Source organism: Colletotrichum truncatum (assembly GCF_014235925.2).
Source record: "Colletotrichum truncatum strain CMES1059 chromosome Unknown Contig_0004, whole genome shotgun sequence".
Lineage (NCBI taxonomy): Eukaryota > Fungi > Ascomycota > Sordariomycetes > Glomerellales > Glomerellaceae > Colletotrichum > Colletotrichum truncatum.
Window position 1 is genome coordinate 1045850 of NW_027222401.1, and position 27016 is coordinate 1072865.

The 27016-nt window shown below is 52.9% G+C and overlaps 10 protein-coding genes across 10 annotated transcripts; 7 read left to right on the forward strand and 3 right to left on the reverse strand.

The window, feature by feature from the left end:
- Window positions 1-3188: 3188 nt before the first annotated feature.
- On the reverse strand, window positions 3189-5474 carry CTRU02_207081 (g2-specific protein kinase nima; the record flags this gene model as incomplete). The annotated part of the gene is made up of 3 exons (XM_036719539.1): window positions 3189-4840; window positions 4896-5357; window positions 5432-5474. The coding sequence occupies 3 exons, from the start codon at window positions 5472-5474 to the stop codon at window positions 3189-3191; spliced, it is 2157 nt and encodes a 718-aa protein (XP_036589246.1).
- A 525-nt stretch (window positions 5475-5999) lies between these two features.
- Window positions 6000-8059, forward strand: CTRU02_207082 (ankyrin repeat and btb poz domain protein; the record flags this gene model as incomplete). The annotated part of the gene is made up of 3 exons (XM_036719538.1): window positions 6000-6221; window positions 6278-6326; window positions 6402-8059. The coding sequence occupies 3 exons, from the start codon at window positions 6000-6002 to the stop codon at window positions 8057-8059; spliced, it is 1929 nt and encodes a 642-aa protein (XP_036589245.1).
- A 287-nt stretch (window positions 8060-8346) lies between these two features.
- Window positions 8347-9859, reverse strand: CTRU02_207083 (PHD-finger domain-containing protein; the record flags this gene model as incomplete). The annotated part of the gene is made up of 2 exons (XM_036719537.1): window positions 8347-8915; window positions 8968-9859. The coding sequence occupies 2 exons, from the start codon at window positions 9857-9859 to the stop codon at window positions 8347-8349; spliced, it is 1461 nt and encodes a 486-aa protein (XP_036589244.1).
- Window positions 9860-10261: 402 nt separating this feature from the next.
- Window positions 10262-11241, forward strand: CTRU02_207084 (mitochondrial metallochaperone; the record flags this gene model as incomplete). The annotated part of the gene is made up of 3 exons (XM_036719536.1): window positions 10262-10471; window positions 10531-10740; window positions 10810-11241. 3 exons carry the CDS (start codon window positions 10262-10264, stop codon window positions 11239-11241), a joined length of 852 nt encoding a protein of 283 aa, XP_036589243.1.
- A 1085-nt stretch (window positions 11242-12326) lies between these two features.
- CTRU02_207085 (uncharacterized protein) lies at window positions 12327-13805 on the forward strand (the record flags this gene model as incomplete). Its single annotated transcript, XM_070204831.1, has 3 exons — window positions 12327-12583; window positions 12678-12971; window positions 13022-13805. The coding sequence occupies 3 exons, from the start codon at window positions 12327-12329 to the stop codon at window positions 13803-13805; spliced, it is 1335 nt and encodes a 444-aa protein (XP_070061364.1).
- A 2227-nt stretch (window positions 13806-16032) lies between these two features.
- CTRU02_207086 (choline kinase) lies at window positions 16033-18217 on the forward strand (the record flags this gene model as incomplete). The annotated part of the gene is made up of 2 exons (XM_036719534.1): window positions 16033-17358; window positions 17420-18217. 2 exons carry the CDS (start codon window positions 16033-16035, stop codon window positions 18215-18217), a joined length of 2124 nt encoding a protein of 707 aa, XP_036589241.1.
- Window positions 18218-18729: 512 nt separating this feature from the next.
- On the reverse strand, window positions 18730-21459 carry CTRU02_207087 (RNA-binding protein; the record flags this gene model as incomplete). Its single annotated transcript, XM_070204832.1, has 5 exons — window positions 18730-19430; window positions 19452-20300; window positions 20350-20622; window positions 20675-21283; window positions 21348-21459. 5 exons carry the CDS (start codon window positions 21457-21459, stop codon window positions 18730-18732), a joined length of 2544 nt encoding a protein of 847 aa, XP_070061365.1.
- A 755-nt stretch (window positions 21460-22214) lies between these two features.
- On the forward strand, window positions 22215-22754 carry CTRU02_207088 (molybdenum cofactor synthesis protein 2b; the record flags this gene model as incomplete). Its single annotated transcript, XM_036719532.1, has 1 exon — window positions 22215-22754. One exon carries the CDS (start codon window positions 22215-22217, stop codon window positions 22752-22754), a length of 540 nt encoding a protein of 179 aa, XP_036589239.1.
- A 647-nt stretch (window positions 22755-23401) lies between these two features.
- Window positions 23402-24230, forward strand: CTRU02_207089 (uncharacterized protein; the record flags this gene model as incomplete). The annotated part of the gene is made up of 2 exons (XM_070204833.1): window positions 23402-23691; window positions 23720-24230. 2 exons carry the CDS (start codon window positions 23402-23404, stop codon window positions 24228-24230), a joined length of 801 nt encoding a protein of 266 aa, XP_070061366.1.
- A 1094-nt stretch (window positions 24231-25324) lies between these two features.
- Window positions 25325-26895, forward strand: CTRU02_207090 (aspartic endopeptidase; the record flags this gene model as incomplete). The annotated part of the gene is made up of 2 exons (XM_036719531.2): window positions 25325-25939; window positions 25993-26895. 2 exons carry the CDS (start codon window positions 25325-25327, stop codon window positions 26893-26895), a joined length of 1518 nt encoding a protein of 505 aa, XP_036589238.2.
- Window positions 26896-27016: the final 121 nt, after the last annotated feature.

Consider the following 27016-nt stretch of genomic DNA (forward strand, 5'->3'; position numbering starts at 1 on the left):
GCCACTCACTCTATCAGCTAAGAAAAAGCATACCCTTTTTTTTTCCCCTTCCCTTTTCTATTGAGAGGCGTAGATTTGTTCTAGCTCACCGTTGTGGTTACCATCAAAGTCTGACTAGAAGCTCATGGCGCCTTCGTGTGGCTTAAGACATTGCGTTTGGGGTCTTTATTTGACTCAACCGTTCCCTCCCCCTTCGCTTGAACCCTTACTTCGAGAATGAGATGGAAAACGCCAAAGGAGCAAACAGCTAACCCGCCCCATCCCCCTCATTCATCGTCGATGTCTTGTTCTGCTCAGCAACGCTCGCGTTAACCATGTGCAACGGCGTGAGATGAGGTAGACGAGGAGGAATGTGGGAGGTTCTAATTACTCGTCACAACCTCATAAGACAATTTCGAGACATGCCTACACATAAGAGACACGCCCCCAAGATGTAAGCCTGCTTCCACGCTGGCTCACCTTTTCAACGCCCTTCCTCCACATGCCCCCAGAACCTAATCTCGAAAGCCCGAGGAAACGAGACGAGGTGTAATCTAGATCTCAGCCCATCGCGATCACGATGTGATAAATCTCGTTTTCTACCACCCCTCCCCTTTTTTACCCCGGAGCCAAGCCTGCCCACCCCCAGCCCTGTTATGGTAAAGAAAGCAAGGTTAAAGACAAAAGTCAAGCGCAGTTTGTAAAACAGTTACCCCCCTGGCAGACATCGACTGTTAAGCCGTTCAGGGTACCATCTTCTGAGAGCAGACACTAGTCCGATTTGGACAACCACCTCGTTAGCTCCATCAAATGTCTCGAACGAGAGACGACACGGCGAAAGGGACGGGCAGCAACGGATGCCGAACTCGCTGGCGAGGCGAAAGGGGGGGCCTTCTAAACCCTCTGGCATTGCTTTCGCTAACGCGGGAAGACCTTTTCTTCTTTTCGGGGCTTTTCACAGAAAAGGTTTACGTCTATCAATTTTCAGTATAGACGCGTCCCGGTCCTCCGTCCGTGCTTCAAATGCTTCTTGTGATCACCTACGCAGTAGCTTCCCCGTCTGCATGAGAATGCATGTCGTCTCTCCCCCTCACCAGGGGTACCAGAAGACAGCTTCAGGTTGTGGGCGTGACGGGGGAAGGGCAGCCAAGCGAGAAACACACAAGGTACGTCGGAGGTGGGAGGTGGGAAGAATAAAAAGCAAATATATCAAAAAGAACACCAAGCCCGATATTGCATAGGCCCCAACATCATGAACTGATGAACGAACCATGTGCGACCACATGCCTTACCCCAGGTTCAGCTGAAAGTCCCAGTACCACTTAACTGAGAGAGTTTTATTTATTTTATTTTATTTTTTATTTTTTTTTAAACGCAAAAAGAATTCGGCAATGAGATCAGCTCCGGGAAACCTGGAAAGCCCGAGCTCGCTCACTCTCATCTTCCCGACAAAGCAAACATACATCGGAGGGAAGGGAGGATCCCGAACAAGAAAACTCATCAACACCCTCATACGAAAGCAGGGCCCCCAGCAGCTGTCATGACGAGCGGAGAAAGTTGGTTAGCCCGGTTTCCCTGATTCATCAACGGAGACGGACGGTCTGAGCGGTCGTCAAAAGTTGTCAAAAGAATGAGTTACCCACGACGACATAGACAGAGGCTACTGCAGGCGAGAGAAGGGAAGCCCGCCTAGGGCTCTTTTGACACATTCATCACGTACATGGACGGCGACCTGTCTCAGCGCCATGGCTACCTCGCAGCGGTGATCAGCAGATTTCGCCCTCGACAGACACCAAATGAACAAACACCCTCCTCACTTACCTACCTAGCGTTAACCCTTTGTGCTCGTGCCACCAAAAAAAAAAAAAAAAAAAAAAAAAGGCACGCTTATGCGGATGACGGGCTGGTGTTTCTGAGACATGCAGCCGGTACAGACCCGGCAGTCGGGCGACTTAAACCACACCTCCTCCCTCCTCTTCCTTGTCCTTCTCTCTCTCCAAGAACACATATACATACCCCCCTTAACTCAGCCCTTTGGGGGAAAAAAAGGGTGATGAGATCATGATAGACATGTTATACATAATATTGAATCACGTAGGGGGTCGTAATAAACTCGGAGCTATAACAGGCAAGGGTTCAGTTCCCTCATCATCCTCTCTTACTTGCTTACAAAGGGCTTACTTACTTACAAGCAAACTGGCAAAAAAGCAAAAAACTCCAGCACTCGAGCGAGACCTTTCCTTTCTCGTGAAAAATGTTTCTCGCCGTTTGCTTTGTCTCAGTTGGTGTCAGTTTGCAAAAAGCCAAAGAGACAACATGGCGCTGGGGGGGCTCTCCTACTAGTACTAGTTCAACTCACTACGTACCATTTTCATTTTCGAAGCCATCTGGAATGTGCAAAGGGAGGGGAGAGGAAGGTTCGTTTTGGCTGGCCGGCCGTTTCTTACTTTTTTTTTTTTTCGTTCAGACATGTCTTGAACTTTCGTAAGGTGTTAAGAGGCTTGGCTTCTCGACCAACGCACATTGATTGCCAGAGAAAGCAAGCAATACGTCGGTGTCAAGGTTATTATATCGCGGGGAACTGCATGCTGCCGATGTGGGACTATTGAAGCGCGCAATATCAACTTGCATATCATATCCAATACTCGGGAGATCAGTGCATGGAGGAACATGATCAGACCTATATCCACCGCATACGAAAGAGAAAGCGAAAGACATAGAGCAAGAGAGTACGAGACATGGTTTGAAATAGGATATCTGTTCGTTCGTAATAAAACTACACCTGCAATCCTTATGCAACTTGTACAAGAACAAAAATCAAAACATCTACCCAACGCCGTAGACAACGTGTGTGCAATGTAAAAAATAAAGAAAAGAAAAGAAAAAAAAAAACCACCCGGCCGAGTCCGGTAACACCGTCCGTCCTTTGTCCCTTTCCAACACCTCCGAAATTCATCTTCATAAGTGTGTATGTCAAGAGTCCCGTCTGATCATCACCAGGACTCAATGACAAAGCTGTGTATAAACACCACCACAATTACATCTCCCATCGGAGCAGCCTTCTCCTCCAGACTTTTTTTCGGTGCCACCAGAAACAAAAGAAAGTGAAAAAGTGCAATGACAATGACAACTAATGAATGACCCGTGTGCATGCTATGGTATCTTCGCCACCCCAACGCTCGTGTTATGCCAAATATAAAGAAATCGTCTTAGACTCTGGCCATGGGCTTGCGTCGCACCAAAAAGGGGCTGGGCATCTCGTCGCGCTCGGGATCCCAGACGGCCGCGGGCTCACCGCCGCTGGCCCGACGGTCCGCGATGCGGTCCTTGAATGCCCGCTTAGGGCTGATGTTCTCGCCGCCCGAGAGGACGGCAGAGAGAGGGCGGCCGCCGGCGCGGGCCTGCTGAAGCTCAACCAGCGTCCTGCCCTTGATGTTGTTCTTGGCCGCAACCTTGCCAAGGGGCTCCTGGTCCTTCTTGGTCGAGTTTTTGCGGGAAAGACCGCCGGGGGACTCGCTGCCGCTGTTCGCTGCCGACAGGTTCGCCGCCGACGGGATCTTACTCAGGCGGCGGTTAGGCGAAGGGCAGCGCTCGCGCAGGCCACGGCTCAGATCCGGGTTTGAGGCCATGGTCGGCAGAGCAGGAAGCGTCTTGTTTTGGTTCAACGCACCCGAGGAAGTCTGGGGCTTGACGCGCGAAATAGGAACAGACTTTTGAGAGGTGAGAACCGGGCGGTTCTTGGATGTAAAGGGGTTCTGTCTCGACTTGATGTTGCGAGTAGGCGAGGGAACAATGTCCTCGTCGTCTGAATCGATGCTAATGGTATCACGGGGCAGATCCCACATAGGGTCGCCGGACGTAGCGTTCGATGAGAAGAGGTTGCCGGTGTTAGCGTTGGGCACCCTCGTGGCCGGGTTCCGTCGGGGGGAGAGCGACAGGGAAGCGATGGCAATAGGGGACGGGGAGACCATCTCGATGTCCATAGGAGTTCCCATGCCGCCGACGAACATGGTCTGCGCCCGGCCAAAGGGGGTGCGAGTGACCTTCTTCAGCTCGTTGCTAGCCACAGGGCTGTCTGCCGAAATATCGGTAAGATCCGTCGAGGATGCGAAATCGTCGTCTCCGCTGGCGTTGCCGACGGATGATCTGGGGTAGTCAGACTTGGTCTGGGAGACCGCGAGGTCCTGGGCTTGGGCCGACTCTGTGGCCTTCTTCTGCAGCTCGGCCTCGACACGAGCCTGCACTTCGCTCTCGAATCGCTTGCGGAGGGCTTCGATCTCCTGGTTGATTTGTCGGTCAATCTCAAGACGCGCCTTGACTTCCCATTCTCTCCTCAGAGAGGCGTCAACTTCTTGCTTGACGGAGGCCTTGTCAGCTTCGAAGCCGGCAATCTTGTCCTCCAATTCCTTCTCACGTCGCGCGAACGAATCCTCCTTGGCCTTGATGGTCTTGTTCAGCTCGACAACCTCTCTCTCCTTTCTCATCAAGCGCACAACCGGAAGGTTGAGAAGCTGCGCGGTGTCGGGGCGGTGGTCGGGGTTGACTCTCAGGCAGTCCTTGATGGTGCCCATAAGCTCGCTGGAGTAGCAGCTAGGAAGAGGTGAAACCTTGCCCTCCTTGATCTTCTGGACCAGCTGGAAGTGCGACTTGGCGTTGAAAGGGGGTTCCCGCGAGCAGAGCTCGTAGATGATGCATCCCAGAGACCAGATATCGGACTTGAGGGTGTACTTTTCGGCGGCGCAAATCTCGGGCGACATGTAAAACGGCGTGCCGACGTATGTTGAGGCGAAGTCGTGGGACTGAATCATCTTGGACAGACCAAAGTCGCCTAGCTTGACGGAGTTGTCCTCTCCAAGGAAGACTGGGAGAAAACGGTTAGTAAGCGTACACTTGGCGGGTGGCCTGACAACACATACCGTTCTCCGGCTTGAGGTCGCGATGCAGAATCGTCATGGTGCCCGGGGGCGTCTTAGGCTTGGAAGCGGTACTGAAGAGGCCCAGAACATTGCTGCCAACCTCAGGCGGGTCAATGCCGTAATGGCATCTGTAGAGCGCAGTAACCAGCTGCGAAAAAATGCTCCAGACAAATGACTCTTGCGCACGCTGTCCCTTTACAGCCAAATCCCTGATGACGCGACCCAGATCACCATTGCCGCAGTACTCCATGTAGAGATGAAGATCTTGCGTCGACTTGAGGTGCTCGCGGTGGTAGTAACCGACGATGTTCTGGTGGCGGAGAGTCGAGAGAATCTGGAACTCGGCGTGGAGCTGCTCGCGCTCCTTTTGCGACATCTTCAGGTAGCTAATTTCTTTCCGGCACATGACGAGGCCATCTTGCTTCCTGCGAACCTTTCGGATGACTCCAAAAGAGCCATGACCTGGTGGCTTTCAGTTAATTTTAAAAACTCTTTTTGGGGGGGTTGTGAAGAGCTTTGTGAATGGGTGTGCATACCGATCTTCTCCAATATTTCATACTTGTCCGCCTCTGACGACATCTTGGACACGACGCGCAATAATTTTGATTAAAAGAAGCCTTTCTTTGTATCCATGAAAGATGAGAGTCAATTGAAAGGCGACGTCGCAAACCTGCTGTGGTTAGTATCAGAACGGATTGTGGTGTTGACCGGGAAAGCTGCACTGCTCAAGGTCAAAGAGCTGGTGAACACTTCGTGCATGGGCTCTAATGTTTACTGGGGCTGGTGCCATGGCAACGACGCTAGTGTGTCGGAGCACGGGTAATCCTGATGCCTATCGATAAGACATGCTTCAGGTACGTACCGAGGGGTTACTATGGTGGGGCAACGGTGGTGATGTGAGAGGCAGTAACGTAACGGAATCAATGGCCCGTGCGGAGGCGACCTCATGGAGTAATCGGACTTTCCGCTGGGAACTTCTTTCATGCTCCCTGGAGGCGATTCCAAGGATTCTAATTCTTCCTTGCAATTGTTTTTTTGTGTGTTTTACTGGGTTTTTTTCTGTCCTGAAATAGTGAGGCTTTGCCTACGTTTCAATTCGTCACCATGGTGCTTAAGAAACATGAACTTGAAGCCCAGCTCAAGACCGAAAATGAATTGATCAAGAGTGGCGTCCTGCGGGAGGAAAACCCCATCGACCAATCTGTCGAATTCGAGGCGTTTCTGCTAGCTTGCAGACGGGGTGACTTGAAAACGTGTCAAGAGTTGATCTCAGCTGGGGTAAACATCAATGGCAAGGACCGCTTTGACTATACGCCCTTGATCATTGTAAGCTCGTACCCAAAGAGGCGTGGCTCGGATGTCACTGACGATAGGTGTCAAAGGCCAGTCTGTGTGGACATCTGGAGCTAGTCCAACTCCTTCTAGAATCCGGTAAGGATTATGACCTCTTGTTGTTTTTTTCCCCTCCTTTTAAGTGGAAGAGTCGTGGTTACTGAGCTACACCAGGTGCCCTGGCGGAGAGGAATACGTTCCAAGGAGAGCGATGCATCTACAATGCGCTCAACGATAGGATACGAAACCTGCTGCTGGGATACGACTACTCAAAATCCACGGACCCCCTTCAGCCGTGGGCGGGACACATCACCAGCCTGCTTACAAAGTCGGTGCCCAAGACCGCAGACATCAGCTTGATCGCGGCATCTCAGTCTTTCGAGCTGCACAAGTTCATCTTGGCGGCACGGACGCCGTATTTCCGGAAGAAACTCACGGAGGCGCCTGAAACCACAACATGGAAGCTTCCGACAACATTTCCCGTAGAATCGTTCCAAATCGCACTGCGCTACTTGTATCTGGGCGAAGTGCCCAGGGATCTCGTCAACGCCCAGAGCACCGTGACGGAGGAAGAGGTCCTCACTGGCCTTGACAAGCTTAGCAAGCAGCTGGAGATTCAAAAGCTGTGGGAGGCAATCCTTGCCGGCAACGACCGCCGTCTTGCTCGCCAGCGGTATCAGGATGAGGTGGAACGCGCCCAGAGTCAGGTCGAGCAGTTCTATCGGGAGAAGGTCCTGGGTCACAAAATGGTCGTGGAGACGAAGAGGGTAAACGACATAAAATGGAAACACGACAACTCCATCTTTGCCGACTGTCTCCTGTCTGCAAATGAGCCCGAGAGTGAAGATGCCTCGAATGAGACCGACGAGACGGAAAGCGTAGCCAACCTCAACGGCATCCCGCTCGGCCCCGTAACCAATGGCGAAAAGGAGAAAAAGAAGCCCCGGCGTTCGGTAGTCTTCCCCGTGCACAAGGCGATACTCATCCGTAGCCCGTACTTTGAGACCATGTTCTCCAGCGAGTTCAGGGAAGCCCAAGACTCGGAGCACTTACACGTCGTGACGGTAGACTGCACACCTGAGGTCCTCGAGATCGTCCTCACCTTCCTCTACACCGAAAAAGTAGACTGTCCGCTCGAGCTCGCCCTGGATCTGCTGTATACCGCCGACATCCTCTTCCTCGACAAGCTCAAGACCAAGGCGGCGCAGACCATCAGTACCCTCGGCAGCGGAAACAGCAATGTGCTCATCGACCGTACGCACGGGGAAGGTCAGGCCGAGGAGATAGAGCCCATCAACATCTACGACGTCATCCACGCCGCCTGGGACCTGCGGGTGCAGCGTCTGGAAGAGTTCGCGGCGCGGTATCTCGCTTACCGCCTGGAGGACTACATTGACGAGCCCGAATTTGCCGAGATGATCAACGAGAGTGCTTCCAGGATCAAGAACCGTCAAGAGACTGATACCATTGAGTTGCTCGATGATATCCGCTACTACCTGGGTGAGCGGTTCCGTCTGCGGTTCGAGGACGCTAACCTCGAGGATATGATGGATGAGCAGGGTGAGATCGATGCCGCTCTAGCAGAGACACTGGCGGCGCAGAGCGAACAATTTGACGAGAACGGGGCTCCTGTGGAAGTTGCTCACGAGAAGCCCGCCGAGGTTCCTGTGGAGAACGATGATAAGAAAGGTGACGAGAACGGCGATGTAGAAGGTGTCAAGACATTGGGTGGCGAGATGGCTGAAGACGAATTCGCGTCAGACGCCATCAACTACCAAATCTTGCTTGAAAAGATTGACACTATGCTAGATCATTTGAAACTGGATGCGTAGATGGCGTATTAGAAGCTCTAGAAAAGATGATGAAAGGCAAAAACGCCATCCGCTATTCGGACGGCTACTTTTAGTATTCGACTTCTAGAAGGTCGTTCTCAAGACCCCAGGCGACCTCTTGTCGCCGGTACTAGAATCTATAGGACTCATGATACCACAGCCCGGCTGCTCTAGTCCAAGAAGCATCCTCAAGTTTCAAATTCCACGTACACCTGAGTAACCTCCCCCAACAACGCCAATGCCACCTCGCAATAAATGAAAAGCACATTTTCGTGACTGTAGAGCCTCTACATGACTTCAGATGGAAGAAACGTTCCATCCGGGCCAACGTGCCGGACGCTATTGTGTTCCGCCTCCTTCCTCAGCTTCCGCTCCGCCGCCGCCTCTCTGATGAGCCGCTCATTGTCAAGGTTTTTGTTAGCCTCCATCGCTAGTATCTTCATCAGGTGTCGCACATCCCTAGTGTGCATCGAGTACCAGCCCTGATGAGTCTTGCACCGTTTCTTGTCGCAGATATTCTTGTCATCACCGCTAAGATGGCTGCCAACGTCAAGGTTACCGGCCTTGAAGATCTCCTTGGCCTCATCCGAGTGGTTGAGCCAGTAGCCAAATGGGCCTACCACGCCGACCTGGTCGAGACGGTTGTCATAGCCGCATGAGGCGTCGTCGAGCTTCTTGGATGCGATGAGCGCCTTTCGGCGGTCACTGGCCATATCGGTGAGCTGCAACATCTTCTGGCAAAGGACGGTCTCCTCGCCCATCCGATAGCGGTCAGCTGCCGAGGCCTTAATGATATCCTCCTCCTCTTCAGTCAAGACGCCTGAAAGGGGTTTGCTCTTAGCCTCTGGACTCATAGCTGGAGCGCTTGTTAGCTGAGACTCATCAAACGGGGTGTTGCAGGTACTTACGTTCGGCAGCAGGCGCGGCGAAGGGGCGAGTATTGATCTTGAATTTGCCATCCGTGGGGTCAATGCCGGCAAGATTGCTGCCTAGAAGACCCATGAGCTCTTCTCGGGTGAGGCCATCCTGTGCAGTGGCATTTTTAGACGTCTTCTTCACCGGCAGGCGCGAGATTGCCACCTCCCACCACATTTGCTTGTGCTCGTCAGAACAGAAGGCGCTCTTTGGTCCGTCGTCATAGAGACGGGCTGCCTTTTTGCAGTTGTTGTATTGGCACATCTTCTTGAAAAGACTGACATTCTGGTCGCCGTCGGTGCAGTTGGGGCAGACGAAGCGCTCGATGAGGTTCTCGCCAACGTCCTTAGCCATGTTGATGCACTCGCCGTGAAACCAGTCCTCGCACACATCACAAGATATCATGAACCTGTGGTCATCGGGTCCACGGCAGATACAGTAGGGGCCATTATCCGACTCATCATCGGAGCCTCCAGCCAGATCATCTGGGGCTGGAGTGTTGCTGGTGGCCGAGGCGGTGTCAAGCTGTTTCTTGGACTTGGTGGACTTTGGGCCGGCGCCCTTGGGACGCTTGGGCGTTTTCTTAATAGTTGCTGTGCCCTTTTTCTTGGATGTCATCTTTTGAGATTCTGATGGCCTTTCTGTAGTCTCTAAGATGGTGTTGTTGAGGTTGGACAGTGAGGAGGCGGAATTTGTTGGTATTTGGTTTGTGGAAGATGTGAGGTCGGAGTCTGGAGAAAGAGTGGCGAATTTGAGGTCTGTATAAGGAAGGGATGCCGGTTGAGGCGCGCCATGTGGAAGCGACGCCGGTTGGGCTGGCGCATCTCCCATTTCCCGATCCTCTTGTTGATGGTCATTCACCACCTGGTCCACATCTGAGTCCATGGTTCACAACTTTTTCCGGTCTTACGTTAAGTGATTCAGTTTGTAACTGAGATCAAAGGGAGTATGATTTAGAGTATGTTCCAGCCAGAAATTGAAATGAGTTGTTTTCTTTGGCGATTGTGCAGGGGTTGTCAGATATTGTTGAAGGTGAACCGAATGTGCAGTGAAGTCCCAAGCTTCTTAGGGACCCATAACTTTCTCGGTAAGAATTTCGGTGTGGCAAGGTGAGCTGCATGTTGGCCACCTTTGCCGCATCAACTATTCTTCCGGGACAGCATTTTTTGGTGTCTGGTCCGAGCTCACCGAGAGCTTCTTGATCTTACGATTTTGAGATCCCCTCCAGAACCTCGGACATCCTGGATACCAGTCAACTCTTAGAGGCCCATTCGCAGACCTCTAATCATGTCGCACGCCACAGTATCCTCGAGGGCCCTGTGGAGGTCCATTGCCTCCACGTCCTCCAGACAATGCCGACGATGCATCTCCCAAGCAGCGATTCCTAAGCAGACCCGGCCGACTGCTGCGCCGTCCATGTCCCAAACAAGATCGTTCCCGACGCAAAGAAGAACATACAAGACCGTGGAGGAGGCTAAGAGCAGATACAGAGCAGGAGTGAGTCACAAGTTAGAAGGATTGTAAGAAATGGAGCATCCCAACTAACAGGACACCAGCCTTTCTCATGGAAAGCCGGCCTGCTGTTCGTGGGAACCGCCATCGGCTTGACGTGGTACTTTGAGCACGAGAAGCAGCGCATGGAGCGCAAGCGCATCGCCGACGCGACGAAGGGCATTGGCCGGCCCAAGGTCGGAGGCGAGTTCTCGCTGATCGACCAGAACGGCAACAAGTTCACCAGCGATGACATGAAGGGCCGCTACGCATTGGTACATTCACAAACCCGCCGAGCACATGGATCGCAAGTCAATACATACTAACATGGCTACTCGCACTAGGTCTACTTCGGTTTCTCGCACTGCCCTGATATCTGCCCCGACGAGCTCGACAAGATGGCACAGATGTACGACCTCGTCGAGCAGAAGCGCCCCGGCGCCCTCCTGCCCCTCTTCATCACCTGCGACCCCGAGCGCGACGACCCCAAGGTTCTCAAGGAGTACCTCGCCGAATTCCACCCCAAGTTCGTCGGTCTGACGGGCACCTACGACGAGATCAAGGCCATGTGCAAGCTGTACCGCGTCTACTTCAGCACGCCGCAGCACGTCAAGCCCGGCCAGGATTACCTGGTTGACCACAGCATATACTTTTACCTGATGGACCCCGAGGGAGACTTCGTCGAGGCGCTTGGACGACAGCACTCGCCCCAGGCGGCTGCCAAGGTCATCCTGGACCACATGAACGACTGGTCTGGCGAGTGGAAGAAGGAGTAAGATGGCGTTGATGGGCTAGGAAAAAAGAAAAGGAAAAAAGGGCAGAGGGCTGTCCTGGCTTGTGTAATATGTACCATCAGCTGTCTATGGGATAGAACTTTGAGCAATCGGCTCCAGGACCACTCAATCACTGTAATAAAATTGTAACACAATAGATGACTGGCTACGACATTTTCATGGGCATCATTCGACGAGTCGTTAAATATGGTGTGTGTACTACTTTTGAACTTGCTGGAAGTTATGTCTTTGTATGCTAGCCACGCAAAGGTTGAACTGTGAGCCAAATGAGAGTTCCGATGCCAACTAATATCAACATGGCCATAGAATCCAAGGTGCGCTCGGTAACAGTTATGTAGCGTTTTTATGTGTTTTTATTTTCAACCATCCCAAATAGAATAGAACTACGGCGACAAGCTTCAAAGTTTCGTCTCCGACTACGGGAAGCTTCGTTGAGGTGGGCATCTTCAGAGTCCTTAATTATCCTAGCAAGAATGGGTCGTGTGAGAGCAGCCAAACTCGATAATAAAAACCTTTCAACCTGAACAGAAGTCGTTCGGAAAAGGAAGCTTCCTGGACTTAATTATACGGGATTATCAAAGCTTCTGTAGTTGTGAATATCGATGACTTCATAGACATGGTAGCGACTCATTTATGACAGGCCGCAGAACAACTAGCATAGCGAGCCTAAAATCCGTTATAATATTCGTAAACGCCACTCGAGCCTTCAAAGTATACCGCAACTCGCAGTATATACCCTAGATGCGCACATGCACATGCAACACGTCCAAAAAAGAACGTTGCACTCTAGAAGCCTCGATGCGCCGCACCCCCCACCGCCCGCTGCAGCGAACGGTCTCGCCGCTAAAATTAGCGGGGTGGAGTTGTGTGGCAGGTGTCATGCGCAGGGGATGGGGGGTTTAGAGCTCAATGCTTATCTGTGCCAGCTCGCAAGCCTCAACCATCCCATCTTTCTCTACCTAATCAACCACACGCTCTTTATATCTTTCCCCAGCTTTTCGTCCCAGCAATGCGGGGTATTGTACGCCGTTGAAATTTTGGCAGGAGAACTTAAGAATAACACAGAAATGAGGCAGACTATTAGGGTTTCCAGCCTTGGACGGCTGGCCAGGCCGTTTGTGAGCTCGACACCGCAAGCTCCGCCCCGAGTCGCGTCGACGGGCATCGGCCGCCACGAGAGGGGGTTTGCGGGGTTGAGTAGGTTGCCGCCCGTCCGGGCTGCTGCGACAGAGGGACTCCGATTCGCGGGATCGAAGCGGTGCTTTAGCAGCAAGAAGCGTGTTTTTGAAGCTGGCGAGACGCCCTCTTTTGCTTTCGCGTTTGAGTGAGTCAACCCCTATACTGAGCTACAGGAGATGCCCACCTGCTATTGAAATATCTCGTATCAAAGTTAAGGAACAAACTACTAACAGCTGCAGCATTGACGGTGTTTTATTGCACGTGGCCAAGCCCATCCCTGGAGCTGCTGAATCACTGCAATTCCTCCATGACAACAACATCCCCTTTATTCTCTTGACGAATGGAGGCGGCAAGCCCGAGGCCGTCCGTGTCCAGGACCTCAGCGACAAGCTTGGCGTGCAACTATCGGTGGATAACTTTGTCCAGTCACACACTCCCTTCCAGGAGTTGGTTCAAGGCCCGGAAGGCCTTGGTGACAAGACCATCTTCGTGACAGGAGCTGATGCCAAGAAGTGCCGAGAGATTGCAAGGCTGTAAGTTGAACCCCACATAGATCCGACTGTTATGTTGACGACCGCGCCAGGTATGGTTTCAAGAACGTGGTGACTCCGGCAGACATTATTAATGCGCACCCCGATGTCTTCCCCTTTGAACGCCTCATGAAGCAGGTTTACGCCGAGACGCACGAGCCGCTGCCCAAGCCGATTCATGCTGGCAACATGCGCGATGAGGACGCACTCAAGATTGATGCCATGTTCGTGTTCAACGATCCGCGCGACTGGGCGCTGGACATTCAAATCATCGTGGACATGCTGCTATCACGTAATGGAATTCTGGGAACGTACTCCCCAAAGAACGGCGACAAGTCGCTGCCTAACAACGGATGGCAGCAAGACGGCCAGCCGCCTCTCATCTTCTCCAACGCTGACCTCTTCTGGTCGACGACATACCACCAACCACGTTTCGGCCAGGGAGCGTTCCAGGCAGCTGTTGCCGGGGTCTGGTCGCAGGTGACCAACGGCGTGGAGTTGCAGCGGACTGTGTTTGGCAAGCCGTTCCCGACGACATACAAGTACGCTGAGCGGGTGCTCAACTCGCACCGTCAGGCGTTGCTGGGCAAGAGTGGCAAGCAAGGGGCTGCGCCGCTGAAGACGGTATACATGGTGGGCGATAACCCTGAAAGCGATATTCGGGGTGCCAACGATTTTAGCAATGACGAGACTGAGTGGGCTTCGGTACTGGTGAAGACGGGCGTCTGGAGCCAGGAGAGAGGCGAGCCTACGCATAAGCCCAAGATGACCGTAGACGACGTCAAGGCAGCAGTCGAATGGGCATTGAAGAGGGAGGGACGGCCAGTGACCATTTAGAATCAAGTTACTCGGCTTATTGTTGTTTAAAGTTTAGCTGAAGAAGACGAAAGACGTGTATTGGGGTGGCTTAGTTGCCCGAGATTTTGCTGTGCCACGAGCGAGGGGTGACAGCAGGATGGCGCGTGGTCATGTTGGAGCCCATGATTGACCAGTCAGTTCCTGTACACTATGTATCTCTATATGCAAATACAATACAGGTTGATAGTCAGTGTGTACATGGATGGTAGGTCTGGTTATGGTTGGTTCAGAGTTGGACCGGCTGTGTTCAAGTCGGTACGTCACATGCAAGACGAAGAGGTCGCGAACAAGGGTCGGGAGCTCCCGACTGGATGACAGGGTCCATTGACGTCACGGTTTGACATGGTGCATAGCGAAGTTGCGTAGTGGTAGCGTGGCGTTGGGCTGAGGCGTCTTCTGGGTTTTGCGGTGTGTTAGGAAAACCTGCCAAAACACTAGACTACATCGCTACATCATCGTTTGAAGTTATATCGCACAAAGCCGCATATCAGCGTTTTAGGCGCGATAAGAAAGCGACATGTGCAGATCATGGGATCTGAGTTTGGTGGCATTGGCCAGCAGCAGGGGGTGGGAAGGGGGTTCCTAGGAGAGAGAAAATGAGACTCAATGATTGGAAAAGAATGGAATTTCTGTGCTTTTCCTCAGGGGACCCAAGCGAGAACTTCCAGTGTGGTCTGTGCCTGTGAAGCGAATCGAAAAAGCCCCACCAACATGCACCTGACCTACCTAGCCCAAGTCAACTAACTCTATGGAATCCCCACCGCCTTCCGTGCAGGAGCAGTAGCAAAGGCAGAAGCAGAAGCAGCAAGAGCACCAGCAACAGCAGCAGTAGCAGCACCAGCAGCGCATTGCGCAGGCAGGTGGCCCCTATCCCCTGCTGCTCCTTCCCTGTAGGCTCCTCCTTTCCTCCCCACGGCTCGGTCAACCAAATAGTAAACGGCCCACGAGACTCGTTCTTTCTTGGGGCGGCAACACAAGCTGGAGGGGAAGGGAAGGAACCGGGTGTCGGTCTTTCCTTCGCTTCTGGCCACCCCTCCTTCTCCTTCCATCTGTCTTGCGCCTGCCTCTTCCCCTGCCTACCTGAGCATGCCTGCCCTGCCCATGCAGCTGCAGTTTCTCTTCTCTGGTAAAGTTCCTTTGGGGTTTTTCGGGAAAATGTGACCCTGATTTTCTTGCAACTGCGCACCACACGACAAGTTTCCCTTTTACTTCATCTGACTTTGCTCAATTTTATTTCATCTTTTTATCTTCAAGGTCGTCTGAACCTCTCTCTCCAACCAACCTTGGACCAGTTCTCTCAACTCACTCTTAACCCTCCCCGCATTCCTTGGTTTGCCTAAGAAACATAAGAAAACCGCCCTTCAAAAACCTGCACCCATTATCCCGTCCTGTCTTATTCCTCGGGACCGTTTCCAAGACTTTTGCCCCCATAGTGCTGCCCTGTTATCCTGTCATAACAGTCGGGGTCCATCCCGTATTGGACTTTGCCCCACGAATACCCCTCGACGTTGGCCTGATAAGACCTTCTATCGTCCCTGACTTGCCCCGAGCGCCAGCCGCAATCTGTCACCTCTCACCTCAGTCTTCGAGTAACTGCCCGCATTCTTCACCGACCACTGCATCCGGCATCACACAAGCCAAGCCGCTGTGTCTCTGGCCCAGTGACTAGTACAACTTTGACACGCCTCATAAAGCCTGCTTTGCCTTGCACCGGCCACTCGTCACAATGTCCTCATCGCCCAACCCCAACGGTCTGCCCCTCCGGTCAGCCATGAAAACCGACGAAGACAATTCCGTCGCAAGTCCTGGTAAAGGTCAGTTCTGCGCATTCGGCTCGCCCCTCTTAACCTGAAGTTTGCAGGCCCGGCACCCGCATCAAGTGGTATTGTGTGAACTTTTTAAAAATGATGAGAAGAGAAAGAAGTGAAAAAAGGGAGGAAAGGGTTCACATCGATGGCAGTCAGCCGCGGTAGCCTCTCTCGCCCATGCTTGCTCCGGATCACTTAGTGATGCTCCGCGCATGTTTGCATCGTACATACCACAGACAGAACTTGATGGACCGGTATCATCGCTGGGCTTGCGACTTAATAGGTCATAACTTGCTAACACCTTGACAGTCGTCCAAATCGCGGAGCCAGAAGCCGCTGTAGCACCACCCCCTACTGCTGAGCACCAAGCTCATCACAAGAGACAGTACGCCGCCAGCATGGCTAAGAGATTGACTGGCCGCCTACCTGGTCTATCAGACTCCTCCTCTCGGGGCTCCCCAGTTCTAGAACCAGTACAGTCGCCTGAGGATGTTGCTGCCCAACAACATCAGCATCGCCATGGTCAGAGGCACTTGTACCAGAGTCAGAAACTGCTCTCACAGCTGAGTGACTGGCTGGAGCACGAAAGGAATAAGAAGGCTGCGCGCAAGAGCAAGACCTCACCTCGTCGTCGTTCGCCGCAGTCTAAATCCAAGGCCGAAGCCCAGCCTGCCACTGAGTCTCAGCCTGATGCCCAGCACACTCTTCGCTCTCGGTCAGACTCCATCGACTCCGATTCTAGTGACGTCTCGTTTGACAGACTGCAAAAGATTATTGAGGAGAGCATGGCGTCCATGGGCATCAACTCTGTTTCCCACTTGAGTCCTCGCATTGGCAGACGCACTTCTGGCCGTAAGAAGTCGTTTTCACGTAGCATGATCCATAGGACCGCGAGCTCCGACACCGACTACATTGACGGTGATGTTATCGTTCCCACCTGTGACGCCGTTCTCGACAACTCCAAAACCCTTAGCTACAATGCTGGCAAAAGCACCGACGACCTGTCCCTGAGTGGCAAGGCAGACGATAAGGAAAAGGCCTGGGCCACCTTCAAGAACGAAATTGTTCGCCTGGCTCACACTCTCAAGATCAAAGGTTGGAGAAGGGTGCCTCTCGATTGTGGCAACAGCCTCTCCGTCCAGCGCCTTAGCGGAGCTTTGACCAACGCTGTGTATGTGGTGTCACCTCCCCAAGACCTTCAAGACGCGGCCTCCGGCAGACCATCCCCGCCCAAGCTTCTGCTTCGTATCTACGGATTGGAGCACCTCATCGACCGTGAGAATGAACTCAGTGTACTTCGAAGACTGGCACGGAAGAAGATTGGCCCCAGACTTCTCGGTTGCTTCACCAATGGCCGCTTCGAACAGTATTTCAACTCCATTACTCTTACATCCAACGACTTGCGGGATCCGGATACGTCGAAGCAGATTGCCAAGCGCATGAGAGAGCTTCACGACGGTATCGACGTGCTAGAGAAGGAGAAGGACGAAGGCGCTGCGGTGTTCAAGAATTGGGATTCTTGGCTCGGTAATGTCGAGAAGAAGATTCTTGTTCTTGACGAAGACGTACGCCGAGGTTCTTGCGTCTTCCGCGGCGAAGGTTTCGTCTGCGGAGTGGAATGGAACAAGTTCAAGGAGTACTATGATAGGTACCGTGAGTTGGTCATCAAGGCCTACAAAGGCTCTCAGGGAATTCGTGAGCGCCTCGTCTTTGCCCACAATGATGTGAGTCCCCTCACCCCTAATAAGTTTCTGACAACACAAAAAATACTGACACTCCCGGTAGACCCAATATGGTAACATTCTTCGTATGCGGCCAGATGATGAAAAGTCGCCACTTCTTCAACCAGCAAATGAGCACAAGCAGCTTATCGTGATTGACTTTGAATACGCCGCCGCCAACGTCCCCGGCCTCGAGTTTGCAAACCACTTTACTGAGTGGGCCTACGACTATCACTACGAAGCTGCCCCCTATCTCTGCAACACGGCTCGCTACCCCACCATTCAGGAGCAGCGCCGCTTCCTCAAGGCATATGTTGAGCACCGCCCGCAATATCCTCACGGTGGTGCTTCCACCCCGCGCCTCGCCCCTGCCGACGGCAGCAGCACACCCGCCCTGCTGCCTACCAGCTCCTCAAGCTCTATTGTCGAGTTCATGCTCGACGCTCGCGTGCCCCCAGGCCACTGGAAAGACGAGGAACGCCGCGCGGAGGAGGCGATTGAGGCAGAGGTCAAGGAGTTGTACGAGGAGACTCGCTTGTGGCGTGGCATCAACAGCGCCCAGTGGGTCGCATGGGGTGTCATCCAAGCCAAGGTGCCCGGTTTCGAGTCTGCGGAGGAGAAAGAGCAGCAGGAGAAGCAGGCTCAAAACGAGGCAGCCGCCGCCGCTGGCGACGAGAGCGCCAAGGCAGAGGTGAAGGCTGCGGCTGAAGCCGAGGCTGAGGAAGGAGACGAGTACGATTACCTGAGCTACGCCCAGGATCGTGCGTTCTTCTTCCTTGGAGACTGTGTGCTCATGGGGATTGTGAAGAAGGAGGAACTTCCGGAAGACGTGCAGAGGCGCCTCAAGATTGTGGATTGCTAGTTTGCGTAAACTGTAGAGCTTCGCTCAATCACTTGAATAAATTCAACTCTAAACTTCAAAGTAGACAAAAACTGCATGTTTTAGCATTACTTGGGCATGGTGACGCATGTTGACATTGCCTTCATGACTTTCAGGTTTCATGGTCCATGACTTTTATACCCCAATCTTTTACAATTCAGATGACCGAAGCCATAGTGTAATTATCAGACTGCTTCTATACGATCTTGGAGTACGTGTGTAATTGTGGTCGTTGAAGGGATAAAGGGTTGATGAATGGGACCAATTTCAGTTTGCAGTACTTCCTTCGAATTGACTTGGCAAGTCCTCTGTTACTACACACCATCGGAAAAACAAACATGAGACCACAATATTGGCAACAATTTTTTGTAACAAGCTCTTGTGTATTGTGCAAATCGCAACAGACCACTGTTTGGTCGTAACAAGCAAATGATAATAATAATAAAATTACAATGGGCAACTGTCTTTTTCTTCAGCTGCTTAAGCCTGTGGCCCTAGTTCATCTTGTTGTATCGCTCCCTGGCTCTGTCCTGCACCGTGTTCACGTACTCGGCATAGCTGTTCTTCGTCTTGCGCTGGGCCAACTCCGCTGCGTCGCCCAAGTTTCCGCCCTCCGCACCGAGACCGACGCCTTCCTGGTACGCATGCGTCGCAATCACTTCGGTGCGTCCGTCGCCGTTGGCGCCTAGTCCCTGTCCAGTGCTCCATCCCATCTTGGCTAGCATGCCGGCACCCTTGGACTGCTGCGGGGGCGGTGTTTTCTCGGCGGGCGGACGAGCGGGTTTGTCGTCCTTGCGTCCTGGCTTGCCGCTTTGGGGCGCGACCTTAGGTTTCGCGGGTTGGCTGTACACCTCTCTGCGCTCCTTTGCGCGGTCCCGGTACTGAGGCGCCGAATCCTCGTTCTTTGCCTGCTCTCCTGTCTGCTTCCCCATTCTCTTGTCCCGAGCCGCCAGTCGGGGCTTGGCTGCCTTGACTTTCTCTTCGTCTGCCATTGCGTTCTTGTGGTTTCTTGACTTTTCGTGCGTGTTGAGATCATCCAAAGATTTGTACTTCATCATGCAAAGCAGGCAGCACACCTTTTCCCGATCGACATAAGACACTGCAGGTGTGGGTGAAGCAGCTTGGTCAGGACTTGCAGCACCAGTTGGGGGCGGGGCAGGAGGTGCAGCAATGGGCTCTTTTGGCGGCGATGTTGCTGGCGGAGGAGGGGGGTTAGATAGAGATGCTCCGGTCAAAGATATCTTGATCGGGCCACTTGGGATTGCGTTTGGTCCGGATAAGGCGATCTTGACTGGCGCACGCTCGTCACCACCGCCTTCAGAGCCTGAACCTTGGTCTGCAGCTCGCTTGCCCTCGTGAATCTCATCGTGTCGTCTCTGCCAGAAAGCCATTTGCCCAGCCATTGGTGCTGATTTCTTGATGGTCGAAGACGACAAGTTTGCGTCAGCCTTGCGCTTCTTACTCTTCTTGGACTCGTCGTTCACATCCGTCTTGTCATTGACAGATAGGCCGCCTGGGGGCGTCTCTGTTATGATCTTCTGACTGGGGAAAACATGAGGCTCCCAGTACTTGACCCGTAGGGTCGGGTTGAAGAGCGGGTTGAATGAAACGTGCTCGATTGCACGTGTGACTTCTCTCAACTCTGGCACAAAGACGCCCAGGTGGATAGTCGAGACCGTAACTGGTTTGGAGGCAATGGTAAACTCGCGCATCATCTTGAACTTCTGCTGCGCAGCCAGGGCATCCTCAACGGTCCAGAACTCTGCGAATCCGAAATTGAATGATTCGTTTGTCTCCTGGTCTCGCATCAAGAATATGCGGTGCAAGGAACCTGGCCTCGCGCCGTAACCAGAAGCGTCGCCGGTCGGCGCAGTGGATTTGAGCTTTGGCGGGTCTCCAGGGTTCCTCGGGGCCGCTGGTTTCTGTGCGAGTTCCAACTTCGCAGCACCTGCGGCGAGAACGTCCTCGGTGACGGAGGAGGCTAACGGGAAGAACACCAGAATCTGAGAGGGCGTATCAGCCGCATCGCTCTCACCGGTTAAAAGGTGGCGATATTGTGACGGGTCTGTTCCAGTCAGCTAGACGCCCAGAAATGAGATATCAGAAAGACCTACCGATTGGAGGACCGCCACAGTTCTTGCAACGATTTCTGGTCGGATAGTTTGAAAAGTCGCAGACCGGACATGTCCAGTTGGTCGAAAAGTTGGCCCTGTTGTCTCGATCGCCGTCATCGCGGTTTCTCGCGTAATGGACGTAGATGGAAGTCATGCCGTCGGCGTCACCATCCACCATACCCGCAAAATCAAGCATAAGCTTGGGGTAGTTCTCTTTGACAAAGTCGACAGCATCATCAACCTGCTCGAACTGCACAAACGCACGGCGTTGGCCTGAGACGTGTTAGAGAGGATCAATGCAATTTGTGCAGTTGTTTGCGCTCACCTCGGCCAAATGGAACACGGATTTCAACATTGGGGTATCGTGATAAATCAGCTTGTCGGAAAAGGCAGTCCTTGACGTCCTCCGTTGATAGCCCAAGAGGCAGGCCCTCTAGAATCACAGTATCACTCGGAGTACCAGCTTGTCGAAGAGGCGATGTAGAACGATCGCGACGAGGATAGCGACCTGGGCTGCCACCTGGAGAGGTGGGAAAATGACGAAAATCCTCGTCAGGACCACGTCGGGCATCATCGCGGCCAGTGCCATCGTCGTAGTAAGAGCGAGAGTAGCCCCGGCCACCTCGATCGTAACGACGTGGTCCTCGGTCGTCGCCGTCATGTGGGTGAAGTACCTCAGAGTTTTCATCACGGCGATCCAGAGGGATATCCCCACGACTGCCTTGATCTCTCGATCCAGGACGTGGCTGGTAGGCCTCATGCGCCGATCCATCGTGGTAGCGGTCGTAGTCTCTAGAGCGGTATTCTCCTCGATCACGGTTACGTTCCTGATCCTGGTTGCGGATCTCCTCGTCGTCGTAGGACAGCTCGTGGTGGCCGTTCCTGGGGGGAGATCTAGAAAAGTCTCGTCGGCCCGTGGGAAAGTTAGCGGAAGCTCAAACCAGCCAGATATTCTGCGGATGGTCATGTCCCCCGCAGGCTCAGCTTAGTCTCTTTACCCTGCCGCGTGCGATAGGCGTCGTTGTTTGAATACTGCTGATGATCTCGCGGAGGGGATCTTCGTCGGTCGTACGGTCCCCTCTCCCTCGAGCGATGGGTGTCCTCGTACATGTTCGCGGATCGCAGGATGGGGCGTGGGCGCAATGCGTACTAACTCGGAGGAGCGGGATGAGTTGGGATTCGTTTCGGAAAGGGAAGATACAAAAAAATAAAAATAAAAACCGAAGGAAAACGAGGTAAGGCACAGCGCTGTCCCCGAGGAGGTAGCGACTAGACCGTGCCTTTTAATGTAATCGGATATTGGGCGTAGCCAGGATCTGTCCTGGGTTTTGTAAGAAACAATGAGGTTGAAGAAGGGACGATCCACCTGCTGCGTTTGTCGGAAGAAGCTCAACCCTGCCGGTGCTGTACTCATTATCCTCGCCAGTTGCCGGCTGCCTGGCCTTATCCGCAAAGTAAAGTCCCTCAAGCTAGGGAGTGAAATGCTTAGTCACGAGGGTTCGATAACAACTGATAACGGGTGATCTGTGCGTCAAATCGTTGTACCTATGTATTCATGTATGTCAAGTTCCCCCGCTGCTCTCCGTCTCCGAGGATATTCCAACCCGGAGACTGGACTTAGTAACGGTAGTCAAGTGATGGAGTAATAGTAATCTTATGATTAAGAGATAATTGTACAAATTTCCCTCATATTCTTCCATTTTCACCTACGTGACAGCTACCCTCAACTGGCTTTGTAGCCTTCCCCGCTGTTCGACTGACGGGGCGCCCGCACTAACTCATTGGCACGCTCACAACGTCATCGGTGACGAGGAAGACACCTACAAAACATTCATATCTGGGCCATAACAAACTCATCACAACCTATGGAGACTCAAGGCCAAGGACCGTGGGAGGTCTCTGAGGGCGCCTGCTATGTTGCCCTCACCTATGATGTTCTCGACGCCACGGCTATCATGAACCGAGTGCGCTCACCACAAGCCGGCGCAATCGTGCTCTTCTCCGGCACGACGCGCGACTCTTTTGGCGATAAACCCGTAAAAGAACTACAATACAGCGCATACACACCCCTTGCTCTGCGTACCATGCTCTCCATCGCTAAGAACATGCTCGAGAAGCACGGCCTGAAGGGTGTGGCCATGATTCATCGCCTCGGCACCGTACCCATCGGGGAAGAGAGCATCTTAATCGCAGTGTCTTCGCCGCACCGACAGGCGGCCTGGAGGGCTGGCGAGGAGGCTTTGGAGGAATGTAAAGCCAAAGTCGAAGTTTGGAAGAGGGAGGAATTTCACGGCGAAGATGGTGTGTGGAGGGCAAACCGGGATGGAATCGCAGGACAAAAGGTCACCGAGCTGGAAAAGACAACTGCAGGACTGGACGCCGGGCCATCTGCGCCGACCACATGATAGTGCAACGCAGGACCGGAGCTCCGGGTGCAAACGTTGAATGAATCAGGGCGAAAGATCTTCTTGGTGACCCCAGAGGGAGGGATTTGTTGGTTTCCCAGTTTAGCCAGGTCAGACATTAACCTGCGGCACAGCTACAGTTGTTTGCTTTTTATTACATGGAAGACTAATTGGGAAGGCTAGTGAGTGGCAGGGTTGGTATACGACCTAACCAACAGTCTTGTTGGCAAACGAACCACCCCAAGGTCATGGCCAGCAAAATACAAGTACAGTGCAGACATTTCGAAGAACCCGAACGCGTTCAGTTGAAGGTCAGATACAATGAAATAAAGCATTTCATCAAACGATTGCAATCATTGCCATGTTTCAAGCTCCTGACCGTATTTAATCCGGTGGAAGCACGATTCTGCTTCGAGATTTTGGTTGCCGCCGCGCCTCCCCTAAGCGCCGGTCGTGGTAACATCCAAGACGACTATGCATAACCGACATGAGCTCCCAGGGGTATGACACAGTTACAAGCCCATTTGTATGCATATAAGGTTGTTTAGGGTAACCAGTTGAAGGACCAGGAGTCTCTAGCCCTTTCAGGTCGAGTGTGGCATTTTCTCCTCTTCATCAGGTGCGCGACGCCCCAGTCCACCGCGACAATGAACGACGAAAGGTTCGAACCTAGACGCGTTGAAGAAAAGATACTAGCCAGGGAAGTTGATCACGGAATAGAGGCGGTATCGCCGCAATACGTTCCGGATCATGTTCAACATGACGCTGGGCACGCCTACTGTTTCCAACCACAATATCAGCATCCACCGCCGGAAAAGAAGATATGCGGTCTAAGGCGCTCAACATTCATCCTTGCGGTCATCCTAGCGATAGTGATCATCGGAGGATCTATCGGCGGAGGCGTTGGTGGTTCATTGGCGGTCGCTGAAGCTAGGAAGTAGGTGGCCTACTTCTATCAGTATTGGGAAAGTCGCGAAGCTAACTCATGATACTAGACGAGCCCAAGAAGAAGCACAATCAACACCTGTCGCAACAGGGGCTACGACGGCCACAGCGACAAGTTCTTACCCCTCAGTACCGACGACGGCCACAGCGACAAGTCCTCACCCCTCAGTACCGACGACAGGTGTGCTGGCACTCGACTGCCCAAGACTTACAGGCACAACGTCCTCGGTGATTGTTGGAGATGAGACGTTCCATTTTGACCTGAATTGTGGGGTGGACAACAACGGATCGAACCTCGACATCGTCGCCCTCGTAGCATACTCTCTTGACGACTGTCTGTTGGCGTGTGCCTCGCACAAATCGAAAGGCGGCTCTAATGCTTGCGCCGGCGTTCAGTTCCACGCCGACCTCACCGATCTCGTGCAGAGATTCTCGGGAAACTGTTTCCTGAAGAAGAGCAAGGGCACGGCTGTGGTTGATACTGATCCATCGAATTTCAATTTGCACGTGTCGGGCATGTTAAGGACTTGAAATACCCATAAACATAGCTGGCAGTGAAGACTACTAGGCTTGGTGTTTGAGATGTGGTGTTTGGGCGTTGTGATTGTCATTCAATAATTACCATTTATCGTCTTCTGTGTATCATCATCAATGTTTATTTGTCTTGCTGAGCCGCAGAAATAGATGTAAACATTCCAGCGGTATGCCGTATCGAGACAATTGGTTCAGAACAAAGCCGCTGAGGGAGCAGCCGAGAGGAAGTGACTAAGCCCGAGGCGGACGTTTATGGGGAGTGACTATTAACCACTAAGTTAGTTTCCCTCCGGCCAGTCTTCCTCCTCCGCCACCTCCGCGAAGCATCAACCATCACTAACATGCCAATGTCAAAGAATGCGGTATCCACCGATCCCCGTTTTGATAGAACGCCACCGACTCAGTCTCCCATCCCAACCGTGATTACGAGGACGCTCCCTTTTGCCCTGCCAGAATGGCGTTGCTCGGCATGGTGCCCCGAATGAGGCTTGCCCTGCCAGGCCACCCATCAGGTGCGCCAAATCTCCCAAGGGCCAAGCCAAGCTGAGAGCTCGCCTGGAGGTGTGTTGTGCCTCCCTAACCATGTCGGGTTGGCTCCTCATATGGTCCCTCCAATCTGGCCATGGATTCCTCTCAGGTGGCGCAACTACATCTGCAAGTGAACACGAAGGGACAAATAGCCGGCCTTGTACCCATGCTAGGCGTCCAGGGCCTGGGCTCAATCTGGACGCTACCCCATAATCACGACTGAATCCAGAACCCGCCCAACGAGGTGTTGCGAGGAAAAAACAAAAAGGCCTGCAACCCAGCCCTGCGGCCGTTGGCACCGATTCTGCGCCGCGCTCCCCGTTTTCTTTTTTCTTCCTTTCCTCAATCTTCAACAGCAATCTTCAACAGTTAAACGCTCCAGGTTTGCTGTTCCGTGGTGCTGTTTGCGAAAAATCGCTCCAACACCAGCCGTGAGCTTTCTCCGCATTAAACCCTTGTGGGGGTGGAGAGACTACAGGGACCAGCAGCCATCACCATCTGTTAGTTGCGACTGACAGGCCTCGGACCCCTATCATACCAAGAGCTCTCGGCGGTTGGTTCCGATGAGGTTCTCAACAAGCATCGCCCTCGCGGCGCTGCTCGCAAACGAGGCAGCCTCTCAATCGGTTGTTTCCACTAGCTTCAAGAGAATTCAATTTCCTCCGGATTTGGTACAAATCACCCGTCGCGATACCATTGATCTTACAGCCATCAACAACATCACCGGTGGCGGATATTACTCCGAGGTGGAAGTGGGCACGCCAGGCCAAAAAGCGTTGCTACATCTTGATACGGGTAGCAGTGACACATGGATTATCGACAAGCAGGCTGATCTCTGCACGAGTCGGTCCATGCAAAGAACATATGGCACCGGCTGTTCAACAACCTTTGACACGGACAAGAGCTCGACTTACAAGCTCGTCACGAGAAATGGCTTCGACATAACTTACTTGGACAGCCGAAATATCCAGGGCGACTACATTTCCGATACGGTGGTCATCAATGGAAAGAAGGTGTCAAACCAGCAGTTGGGATTGGCGATACGGACGGTGAAAGGGACAGGTTTGATGGGCCTGGGCTTCACAAAGAACGTGGCCACACGGCGCTCCTATCCGACCATTCTCGACAACATGGTGTCGCAGAAGGTCATTGGTCGCAAAGCCTTCAGTCTCTGGCTGGTACGTGATTCCAACCACAATTCACTGGTGTACCCGCTGACTTTTGATTATAGAATGACCTGACTTCATCAGAAGGAACGCTGCTCTTCGGAGGAATCGACACGGAAAAGTTCATTGGGTCGCTCACAACGCTGCCTCTCGTCAACGATTACCACTCCGGTCAAATGACCAGCTACAGCGTGGCTATGACCGGAGTATCCGTCGAGAGCCCAGACGAGAAGAAGCTGGAGTTGGCGACCAACACCTTCAATGCTTCGACCGTACTCGATTCTGGATCCACGGTGTGCCTGCTCCCAGACAGTCTGACCAAACAGATCTGGGCCAAGTACGACGTTTTCGACGCGGGCTACGGCTTCGTGGACTGCAAGTGGAGAGGGCCGCTCGGCGCCGACCACTTTGTCGACTTCCAATTTGACGGTGTCAAGATTCGAGTCCCGTTGGAAGAGATGGTTCTTGACAACCTCGGCCCCATCATGGATGAGATCGGGGGTTTGCTCCCGTTCACCAACCCCTGCATGTTCGGCATTCAGAGCGGCGCGACCTTTGACGTCACAAGCAGCAGATTCGCCCTCTTGGGCGACACGTTCCTGCGAAGCGCATATGTGGTGTATGACGAGACCAATCACCTGGTCGGTATTGCACAGGCAAACCTGAACACTACCCGTTCAAACATCATCGAGCTACGCGCAGGTGAGACCACCCTGCCGAAGGCGACTGGCGTTGCGAGCCAAGTAACGTCACCGGCTCCGACGCCGACTCGGACGGTTGGCGGAGGCCTCAAACCTGGTGAAACAGAAACAGCAGGAACAACAGCAGCTTCTGTCACGCCGACAGCAAGCGAATCCTCAAATGCTGCGGCCCGACATGGCGCGGCGCCTCTGGGGATGGAGGGGTTCATCATGATGGCACTTACATCTATATTTGCTGTCGTTGGCGCAGTCTTTATGGCTGCCTGAACATATTTATAATTCGAAGCTTAATAGTATAATGTATGAAACTAATATACCCAAAATATTAGCACTACAAGAGGGCCAACGACTTTGAAACGAATTAGTATCGTTAGAATGGGCCCTCGGC